The 12,000-nt window shown below is 43.0% G+C and overlaps 1 protein-coding gene across 2 annotated transcripts in view; it reads left to right on the top strand.

Moving 5' to 3' along the window:
• The window catches only part of DNAH8 (dynein axonemal heavy chain 8), a 390,116-nt gene extending 382,145 nt beyond the window's left edge, over positions 1–7,971 (top strand). For both annotated transcript variants that reach the window (XM_053305243.1, XM_053305251.1), the window contains 2 exons: positions 1,306–1,427; positions 7,467–7,971. In XM_053305243.1, coding sequence (XP_053161218.1) covers positions 1,306–1,427; positions 7,467–7,754 — 410 coding nt within the window. In that variant the 3' untranslated portion in view covers positions 7,755–7,971. The remainder of the gene's footprint in view (positions 1–1,305; positions 1,428–7,466) is intronic.
• Positions 7,972–12,000: the final 4,029 nt, after the last annotated feature.

Genomic DNA, 12,000 nt, shown 5'->3' on the forward strand with positions numbered 1-12,000 from the left:
ATTTTCATTTTCTTCTCCATTGATTATTCTTATTCTGAATCGTTTGATTAAGTCCAGGGGGAGTGTTCTGTGTGAGGTTTAAGTTCTATTTTTTCTCCGACGATTAGATTTAGTTTTTTAGACCTACCATTTTTTTCTTATAGATTATCTTTACTCATTTAAGAATACTTAAATACTACTACTGTGTATTTTTTCTTGTTTTCTTTGCTGTGGATAAGTCATTGCTCTTATTCATGTATGACTATGTCGATCTCAGAGATGTAACCTGTTTTATTTCTATTACTAATAAAAGCAAAAAAAATTCTTAAAAATAAATAAATAAATAAGTGCTCCAAATCCCTCAGTGCTTTGGTATGCCACTTTGACACCTGCTGGGAGTATGAATGTATAACAATTCACTCATGGTTTGTACAAGGAAGTGCATAAAACTTGGATAATTAATACAGATGTTTTAAACAGAGGGCTAATTTTGAATTTTTGAATTTCAGGTTATCTTTCCCTTCCTCCTTTCAACATATTAAAAAGTTCGTTAACTGATGTTAGCCAGATAGGCTTCAATCACTGACTTTGTTATTTCAAATAGCATTTCCTAAACAAAAATTCCATCGCAGTTCCTAAATGGATACATATTATAGGAAAGCCCTTATAAAACTAATTGTTGCCTTGGGGATTGGATGTGAAATCATACTCTGGTCATGTTTCGACACTTTCTAACTTTTCTTGGCAGCCAGTCTGTACCATCAACAGATACTGACAAATTAAAGGATAAGCAAAGGAGAAGGCATAAGAACCAAAAGTAAAAATGCAAAACATAATAATTTGCCACCTTTCGTGCCTTAATGAACACTCAGTTCTGTGGTGGCTGATGAATGCTACCTTCTAAATTCTAAGAAAATCAATTTGTTTCAGACAAAGAGCAAACAAAAGCTTTTTGCTTCCTTCTTGGGGAAAAAAAGTTGTAATCTACAAGTTTAAGATTTGTGGAAGCACAGTGGAAATTTTTCTCTAGATATAATACACTATGAGCTTTAGCCGACATGTGCCTCCTATCATAGTGTGGCCATCACTGGCTTCTGTTGATTACAACCCTCCAGTTCAACAAATCCTTAATATAAACTGCAGCATAGTTCACTAACAAATAGCTACATTGCTGTTTGCCTTCTTTTTTGCTTTTCTTTTTTTTTATTCCATAGCTTTTGCCAGTAATTTGCTGCTGAAGATTTTAGCATATTTTTGTACTATAAATGCTTTATGCTGTTTAAGAACTTAAAAAGTTGCATTATACCTGCTTCTTCTGATTTGCAGGGTTTCTGACAGCTATGAGGCAAGAAGTGACTCGAGCACATAAAGGTTGGGCTCTAGATACAGTTACCATACATAATGAAGTGCTGAAACAAGTTAGAGAAGAAATCACAGCAGCTCCTCCTGTATGTATGACATGTTTATTTCGATGTTGATTTCAGAACACTTTCTGGTCATTCTGTATTAAATGTATAAAATGCCAAAGAGAAAGTTGGCATTATTTACTTTGTACTTTCCAACAGTAGCCAGCATCCTGATTAACGCAGCACATGTGCAGAAGAGGAAGCATGCATGTGGTGTGCCATGTTCCAGTCAGACAAAAGCAGCGTGGATGCTTGTGGGTGGGGTGGGGAAGTGGTTTTCACCTATCTCCCCTTCCCTCTCTGTGCCACTCAAAAATATGTTTCTCAGGGTCATGTGTTGAGGACATAATTTTGGGTGGCAGAGAGCACTTCAAAAGGAAGGGGAGATAAAAATTCACTTCCCCATGTGCATGCACCTGTGCTGCTTTAGTCTGGAATGCTGACAAAATGCACATGCTTCCTTTGCTGCACATGTGCTGCTCTTGTCAGGATGCTGACTGTTGTGAGTGGTGGCAATAAAGTTCTTGCTTAATGGTAATGAAGTACTAAACCGATTAGTTGAGATTACTACATCTTGCTATTTTATCTTGTGCTTATAGAAAACTGAATTTGGACAATGCTATGCATGATCTATTATATACAATTATAGTTTTTGTGAGTGACTAGAAGTTTGTGAAACACCATGCCAAATTATTGATCTGGAGCGTGATCCGTTGAATCCATTAGAATGGGTTCTGCACCTGCATGGAAGCCTCTCGGTGTGGCGTTCCACAGCTCTTCTCAGCACTTGTGCGCCACCCCATGTGACCATGTGGCTATTTAAGGTGGGAGGATGTGCAAGCCGCTCTACCATAGGAATTGGGTCACTCGGTTTCTACAGCTCCTTGTTCTGGTTCCTTGGATTATTTGAGAGTTCTACCGACTAGCATTTCCCAGATTCACTGACCATCGGACTGCCACTGGACTATGTTTTTTCTTAACAACTTTAACTTGTCGACAGATTGGATGGATTTTTAGAGCACTTGACCACGGACTGCCTTATCGGACACTTGTGAGTACTGGACTTTAGACAATTATCTCTCTCACAGACCATGATGGACGAGGCTAAGCATCATGAAAAGAAAACTCTTAAATGCTGTAGCAAGTGTAAGGCTAAATTGCCTTCCCAGGATGCACATGATTTGTGTCTTCTGTGTCTGGGAGAGACTCATAACACCTTGTCATGTAAAATATGCCAGTCCTTTTTGAAGCAAACGCGACATAACCGAGAGCTATATACAATGATGTAGTTGCTGCCCCTGGTACTTCAAAAGGGGGGATGTCTCCTTAGCCCCCAAATCATGGCTCGAGGGCTGTGGCTTCCACGCAGTCTGAACCCTCGTCGCCCACCTTTAAAACCCCAAAGGCATAGAAGAGGCACGTGGACAAAATGGCAGACAGCTCAGAGCACGCCAAGAAGAAGTGGAGACTGTCAATGCCGACTTCGACTCCATCTCTGACTTTGGCTCAAGATGTGGTCTTGGTGTCGGTTTCTAAACCTTTGACACAGGCTCTAGCATCTCAGACGCCAAAACGCTCCGTATCAACCTCGATGCCAAATTCACATGTTTCAGCAATGCTGTCCCCGAGACCAACCAAGCGTCCGATGACAGCGAGGTCCTCAGCTATGACCCCACCATCGACTTTGAGACCGACTCCGATATCGACATCGATGCAGACACTGACATCAAAGCAGCATCCGACCTCAATACCGATATTGACACCAACAATGGAACAGCAAACATTGTTCTTGAAACCATCGATGCCTGAAGAGCAGGTCCACTCGATACTGATGGAGTCGATGCCGAAGACTCGCCCTATCTCTCTGACACTGACCCCCATTAGGTCTCTGTCAACATCGAAAGATGACGAACCTTCTGCACGGAATACGCCAGTTATTCTGACGATTCCTCGATTCCGAGCACCTATGACCTTCGAGATCAAAGAAGATGACCCGACTGGCACCGAAGAAGCTGTTTTGGACCCAAGTACAACCCAGACCCTTCTAACCATGCTGGACTCAAATACAACAACCCCATCTACCTTCCAGGGTTTTCCCCATTTCAAGTATGGTGATGTATCTGCAACAACGACAGTGCCTTTGAAGCAGCACCCATCCCAGACATTAACTGTGTTACATCTCACTACTATGCCTCCGTAGCACACTTGTGGCTTCTCTCACAATGTATCTGCACCACAACAGATTACCTTAACGGGCCTAACCTCTCTGGGGCTGGCGTACGATTATAAAGAAGATAGGGCTTGGAGGTCCAAGCAACTGGATAACATGGTTCCTCAAGCTATGGCGTACACCTTGCCTATCCGAACCTTAGCTGCAGAGGATGCCTCTCTTGCTGTACCAGCCCAAAAAATACAATCTGTGAGAGGATCTACACAAACTCTGCAAGTGCTACTCACCAAGCAGACATAAACAATGGAAAGACAAGTAGCCTCCTCGGTTGTTCAGACGGATGACCCCTTTCCACTACCTGGTTGTCATCCATCTCCAAGCACCATGCTCTCCCATCACTGATGCATCAGAAGAGAGTCATCATGGATCCTCAGACTTCGAATCCAACACAGAAACTGTGGATCTGGATCCTTCACCTGATGTAGCAACACCCTCTCATGTTTCACCTACCAAAGAGTTAATAGCATACCATTCTCATCTAAAGGAGATGGCTACAGCTTTGGGTCTAGACTTGAAATCACAGCTGGTGATAATCAACGATCCTGTTTATAATTTCATAGGTATGTCTCTTACAGCGCAACCAGTTGCCTTACCTCTTTTACCTATTATCTTGAACACCATTCAATGCACCTGGGAGGTTCCACACACCTCCACTCCAACTTTGAAGAGACTGGGGGGCCTCTAAGGGTACAGGAACAGGACAACACCTAATTAAACATCCTGTACCCAACTCTCTAGTCATTGACTGCGTGACTTCCTCAAGATCCAGAAAAGTTACACTACCCCTGCGAACAAAGAAGGGAGGAAGTTGGACGTATTGGGAAGGAAGCTGTACTCCACTGCGTGTCTCTCTATTAAAATAGCCAATTTCTCTGCATGCATGGCAAAATATAATTACCGCCTCTGGGAAACTCTGGAACAAAAGTTGGACACTCTTTCCCCGGAAGAACTAAGGGCCCATTTTAAGAAAACGCTACAAAAGGCGGGCATCCTAACATGCCAACAACTTAGCACCACTAAACACTTTGCAGAGTCAGAGTCTAGAGCCGTGAGCGCAGCTATCACCTTGCATCGACATGCTTGGTTGCAATCTGCAGCACTGCAACCCGGACATGAAAGACAAAATTGATGGTCTCCCATTTGACGGAAAAGGTCTATTTTCTGAAGACATGGATATGACTATGGGAAAGTTTTAAAAAATCAAAGTTTATGGCTAAAACGTTCACTTCTGCCTCTAAATCGACTACATACATGTCACAACCAAAGCAGTTTAACCATCCACGGTCCTCGTATAGACCACAAGACCTCAGGGACTATAGAAAGACATATCAACCCTTCACCAAGCAGCATTACCCTCAGAAGGGTAAGAACAATCAAAACCAACATAATAAGCAGGTGGAGGGCAACAAGCAGCATTTTTGAGATAGGAGACAGACACAGACAAAATCCCCTTTCAACTGCAGATCCTGTTCGTGTGGGTAACTACCAACACCTCCCTCAAGGGCTGGGGTGGCCATTGCAAGGCCAAGGTGACACAAGGCCTGTGGTCTTGGAGCCAATGCCAATTTCATATAAACTTCCTGGAACTGTTGATGGTTTTTCAAGCAATGAAAGCCTTTCTCTTGATGCTCAGAGAGAGAGAGTAGTACAGCTGCAGTTGGACAACACTACTGCGATTGCCTACCTAAACAGGCAGGGTGGAACAGTCTCCAGGTCTCTCTGTGTATTGAGCATACAGATTTGGCACTGGTGTATCAAGAACCGCATCACCCCATTGGCCAATCATATCAAAGGGACAGAGAATGTCCTGGCAAATGGCCGAGTCACTCCTTGACTACAGAGATGCAACATGAATGGGAATGGAATGATACGTACCTGTTACCGATCTTCGAGCTCTGAGGCATCACCAAGATAGACCTGTTCGCGACTGCGCAAAATGCAAAAACCAAACACTACTGCTTGAGGGCTGGCCATGAGCCACAATCATTGCGAGATGTGTTCCAGATGGACTGGTCATGGCACCTATCCTACATTTACCCCTGCTACCTCTAGTGGGGAAGGTAATGGTGCGGATTCTAGCGGACGAGGTCAGATGCATCCTAATCACACCATCGTGGCCTCCACAACCTCATCTACTCAGACTATCCACTCACACGTACAATAGACTACCTCAATGTCTAGATCTCCTGTCCCAAGAGGACGGACAGGTGCTGCACCCAGGGGTGCTCATGCTACAGCTGACAGCGTGGAAGATTGGCTTCTGAACAAAATATGACTAAACCAGCAGAAGGCTCCCATGAGAACGAACTATGTGAGCAAATGGAAAAGGTTCACTTCCTAAGCTGCCACGGAAGGCTTCCGGCCTCTTAGGGCTACTGTCTGACAAATCCTACTGTGTCTTACCACTCTGAAGACCATGCAACTTTCTAACATTCCCATTAAAGTCCTGCTGGCTGTGCTTTCCGCAAAACATCCAGGATGGGACGGGGAAACGGTATTCTCCCATCCAAGCTGTAAGAGCTTTTTAAAGGGCCTCTCCAACTTATACCCCCGTGTACGGCAACCACTAGAAGAGTGGAGTATTTCTCTTGTTCTTTCGGTGCTGACAGAGGCGCCTTTTGAACCTATGAAGACTTCCAGTCTGAAGCTTACTTCTTTGAAGACAGCTTTCTTAGTAGCTATTACCACTGCCAGGAGAGTAAGTGAACTCACCGCTCTAAAGATGGATTTGCCTTATATGTGCTTTTACCCTGATAAAAGTGCTCCTACGACCAGACCTCATGTTCCTTCCAAAGATAGTGTCAGAATTTCAAATAAATCAGGACATTGTGCTGCCTATCTTCTTTAGCTCCCCGAGTACTCCTTTGGAGAAGGCCCTACATTCCTTGGATGTATGGAGGGCCCTATTGTTCTATTTATCAAAGACTAAAGCCATCAGAAAATTTTAAAAAACTATTCATATCTTACAAGGGGGAAACGATGGGATGAGCCTTATCTAGACATGGACTGTCCCACTGGCTTGTGGAAACCATATTAATGACCTATAAACTGCAGAAAGTACAGTCCCCTAAGTCTATTAGGGAATACTCTACTAGGGCTTATGGTGACTCTGCAGCTCATCTATCTGGCATATTTTTTCAGGACATCTGTAGGGCTGCCACCTGGTCATCTGAACAGCCCTTCGTGAAACATTATGCCATTGACTTGCATTCTGCAGTGGAGGTAAATTTTGGGAGAGGTGTTCTTAAAATTGTGTTACAATAGCACTACAGCTCCCTCCTCCTAAAGGAGCTAACTAAACATCCATTCTAATTGATTCTGGCTCACACTCCAGATAAACAGGTTGCTCACCTGTAACTGATGATCTGGTAGTGATCCATTGACATCCATTAGACCCTCCCGAACCTCCCCTCCACAGTAGTGCTCAAGTCTACACTGTAGAACCCATCCTAATGCTCCAAAATGCTCGACTGCTTCAGCAGTCTCCAAGGAACTTAGCTGCTTGTGTGTCCTCCCGCCTTAAATAGCCACGTGGTCACATCGGGTGGGGCGCAAGTGCTGAGAGGAGCTGTGGAACCCCACACCGAGAGGCTTTCGCGCAGGCACAGAACCCATTCTAATAGATGTCAACAGATCACTACCAGATAATCAGTTACAAGTGAGCAACCTGTTTTTTTTCTTTGTGTATGCCATAACTGCAATTCTGTAAACTTCATAGATCAAGTTTCTTTACCATTTTGAACTTTGCCAAGCATAACACAACTTAGATTGAATAACTAAATTCAGCCAGTCTTATTGAAATTTTAAGGACGCTGTGCTGTGAATAATAAACATTTATTCTTTTCACACAGGAAGGAGTATATATTTATGGATTGTACTTGGATGGAGCTGGATGGGATAGACGTAATAATAAACTCACAGAGTCAACAGCAAAGATTCTTTTCACACTACTCCCTGTCGTGCATATCTTTGCTATTAATACAACTAGTCCAAGAGATCCCAAGCTCTACGTTTGTCCTATTTACAAGAAACCAAGAAGAACTGATTTGACCTATATTACTGCTATTTACCTAAGGACAACTGTATCTCCAGATCATTGGATACTGAGAGGAGTGGCCCTCCTGTGTGACGTCAAATAAATCCTGATCTTCAACTAAAACAAAAATGCTCTAAAATATGAGATCAATCAAAGCAGAAACAGGCTTCCCCCTGCCCTGAAAATGGTTAGCTTTTTTGTCCCCCTTAAACTGCAATCCCTATTTGCATTGTAATTTCTAACAATTCTACCTTATACAGTAATGCTTTGATATTCTAATTTTCGTTGACTATATTAAATCTTTTTGTGTCAAAATGTAACTTCACGTTCTTCTTTGGGTTTCCCCCGTCCCTTTCCTCTTGTTATATTTTAAATGGAAATTATCAGCCCAGTTGACTAACCAGTTACACTAAAGTATTGAAATTTAATGGCCCCGTCATTGGGAAGGTCATTGGGACTAAATTGGCTTCAGTCCAGGTACTCTGTTCTAGCTGGTTTGTGAATCAGGCTGCCTGTCAGAAACTGTAGAGCAGATATAAATCTTGAAGGCAGTACAAAACTGAATTGCAAATCTGTTTTCTCTTTAAAAACAAAAACAAAAAACAAAAAAAACCCTGTAAACCACAAACCACTGCAAACCACTACCAGTACATTTATTTCCTCTTAAGCTAGTTTAGGGTACAATCCCATAATTTAATTACTGGCTTGCGTGGCATCAAATCTGAAATAAGCACCTTCTGCCAACAAAACTCAAGATAAATCACCATTTCTGTTATACCAGCATAACTATGGCATGATGCTGATAATTCTATGCCTGCATCACCAGTGAAACTCCAGACAGTGGTTCCCAAAATGGGGCAGGCCAGGGCAAAGTAGACATGTCATATGCTCAACAGGGAGGACTTGACTTACATCAAATTCTTTACCATCTCTTGACTCCAAACACATCCCTGGCAACAACATGACATTACGCTAACTCTGGAGTAATCCACTGAAACAAATGGAGAGCAAAACTCACTTCACCACCTTCTGCTTCACCCACTCTTTCACGTCAAGAGTATAAGATTTGGACTATCTACCCCAGTACATAAACCCCTGATAAGGGAGACCATAACACAGATGATAGCCTCATGTGGTCTGCTCTGTCATTCTCTGGCCTCACGTCATGCACACCAAGGTGAACTCTGTAACTACAGAGGAAGGATGTCTTGCACAAACAGCCTGCTGACTTTGGAACTTACGTATATGGGAAGAACACTTTTCAAACACACTTTTTTCAGAACCTTGCAGATACTTTGCCGCAAAAGAACTCCACAAACACCCTATAGGAACTGCAACTCCACTACCCCAACTGGGGATGCCAGGACAATGCATCCCTCGTAGATAAATGTGGAGGAGGGGGAAGATGTCATGCCTCGAAATATGAATGCCACAAATGTCTCCCTTGCTTGTCAGTATTGTCAGCTGTGCCTTGGCTAAACTGGCTAACCATTTCTTTCTCTAACAGCTACTAGCAGTGTCTTACAAATAGGAGACAGAGGGTATGTATGCTCTCTGTTGGTGAATGCCTAGTATTCCACTCATTGCTACTCCTGGCCAAACATCAATAAGTCTTTTTGTTTCTCAGGATTGCTGCCTGGCAGCTCAGCAAACAGCCACTCTACACAAAGTACAACTCTGCAACCTCCCATTGGTGAGGGAAAGTTATTGCCTCAGATACTGCATTCCCCTGCCCCCCGCAACAGGGAGCAGAATAGTGGGGCTGTAGCAAGCAAGGCACTGCATGAGCACTCTAATGGCACCACTCTCATACTGCTTGCTTCCGAACACTGGCCATGCACCTGACACAGCTCCATCCAGCACTTCTCCCATTGTGACAACTATAAAGGAGGAGGATATGCTGAGACAGCTGAAGTTGTCCAGCAGTGTACACCTGTTGCCAAGACAACCAGGCAGGCACCAATGGGAAGTGAAGCAGGGAAGCTCTCGGGAGCCCGGAGGCAGGGTGAGGTCTCATGAGAACCAGAGACTGGGTGGGGGTATTTCAAGGGCAGCAGAAGGAGACCAAGGAGAAGACTGGAGGCAGTAGATGACTGGGTTCTCAGGCAAGGAGCCAGTAAGCGATGGAACCTTGATGAAGAAGGGCTCAGGAAGCAAGTGAGCCCCCTACCCACCTCTGATACTGGAGTCTCTGGTGCGTGACTTCATAACACAGGCATTTGGCATCCCAGTACAGCGAATCATCCTATTTTCATGTTTCAAAGGATGTTTCCTCAGAATGGCAGGAGCACAGGAGAAAACCAAGCAAAATAAAGGTAGTGTGGTTGAGCTACCAGACAAGAGCTCTTTGTTTCCCCACTTACATACTGCATTATTTGGAGCTCAAAGCTGGGTACATGGGCTAGCCCAGAAAGTCTCCTATTCGGACATTGACCAGATTCAGAATGGCTTGGTTTCAGAATGCCTTCAAACTATACTCTGGGCCTGTTTGTTTTCTATAAAAGCCTATTCAGAAGAGAAGGAAAAGCAGAGATCCTATGGTGGAACAAGGAGGTGGGGTTTTATGTAAATTAAGGTGTGTGCGTGTATGCACGTGCACACACACACACACACACACACACACACACACACACTCAAGCTAGCCATTCATAAGTTGTATGGTAAGCTTGGAAAACTAAATTTAAACTGATTCTCGCTACTGGCTCCAGGAATTGAAGCTGGTATAAATCTCTTACTGAAGGTCTGGAATATTTCTTCGGAATGCGGCATTGTAACTGTAACCAGGCAGTCATCTCCTGCCTACAAGGAGAAAATGTTTCCTACTTCATTTCCTAAATACAGATTTCAGTTCTCTAAATGATTTGTTTCAATGGCTTGAAATAATGTGCCCCACGGCTCATAAGTCTTGGCTCCCAAACAAGGTGTAATAGCATTTAGTGAGCTCTGGGGGCCCTCTGTTTCTGTTTCCAATTGTCTCTGTAAGAAATGAACTGAAACACATTTATGTGCTACTGCTATGAACACCAGTTTAAATGCCTTTTTTGTTTTAAAGGAAAAAAAAATGTATCAACAAGAAATCAGATACCCCTGACAGTCCCAAAGTGCCATCATTTATCAAGACACTTTGGCTGTCTTTTCGGAGATCCTGGGTAGCATATTTCCAATATCCATTTAATGTCTCTTATAGAAGTGCAAAAGTCCTCATAATATAAAACTATCTGGAATCATATCCTTTCTGGGATTTCATAGGTTCTGGAGGGCAATATTCAGGAGAGATCCTCTGGCACTTCCTTCTCAAGTAAATCAAGGTTAACGTGCAACTGACTTGTAGATCAAGCATGAAGTACCAAATGGCACTGTGGAACATTTTTAAATACCTATTTTAAATACCTACATTTATACTCCTTCCAGAAACAGGGATGACTGCTTAACTAAGAGTTGTCTTATATGCTGAGGAAAAATTATTTATAACACTTCTATATAAATGGTTCCTCAAAGTGATTTACATAATAAGAAAAGTGATTCACTTAATTTAAAACTGCATGCAGCAATGACAAAAATAAGGAAAGCAGCAAATAAAACAGACATAATTTCAACACTCTAAAATGATCAAGTAAATCCAAACAAAAAAGGCATAACAAAATAAAAAGATCTTAATTTCCTCTGAAAGTAGGGGAGGAAGTGTGCCAACTTGATCTTAAGGTGAAAGGAAAGAGGAGGAATGTGAGTCATTTGTACTTCTTTCTCTACTTCTGCTGTATGGGAAGTGCTGTAACGTATGAAGTGGAACATAGTGTGAGCTTCACACATCACCTGGGGCTCCATCTGCAAGATCTACTGGCTTCTGGAGTAGGAAACATAAGGAGAAAGTTACTTGTGCTACTTGCTTGTATGGTACATAAAAGCTTGTCTTGAGAGTAATGATTGTCCTTGGGAGTTTCTAAATCATTATCTACAGCAGAGAGGGAATATTTTGATATAAAAATAACCCAATGACCAGACTCACCTGAATGTAGTAGCAAGGTCAGAGTCATTAGAATGAAGAATGGCATTCTTTATCAAGCAAAGTTATTCTGGACTTAATGGTAGTGTTAGGTGCCCTCTGTGCCCCACTTTTCTGAGCAGTGAGAAGTTCCAGGGGAGCAGCACTAGTTGGGTTCTGGCTTCCCTTGAAGGAGAGACTGCTGGAGGCTTATGGTGTCTCTCTAGTTCTTGGTTTATTTACAGACACACAAGAGGAACATTAGATGGAGTTGCAACTGCAAAAGACTCCTGCGAGCCAGCAGCAGATTACATTAGTTCCCAGAGAGCCAGCCCTTCCAACCCACAGTTCTTTGGATACTCCTGCT

Source organism: Hemicordylus capensis, chromosome 1 (assembly GCF_027244095.1).
Source record: "Hemicordylus capensis ecotype Gifberg chromosome 1, rHemCap1.1.pri, whole genome shotgun sequence".
Lineage (NCBI taxonomy): Eukaryota > Metazoa > Chordata > Lepidosauria > Squamata > Cordylidae > Hemicordylus > Hemicordylus capensis.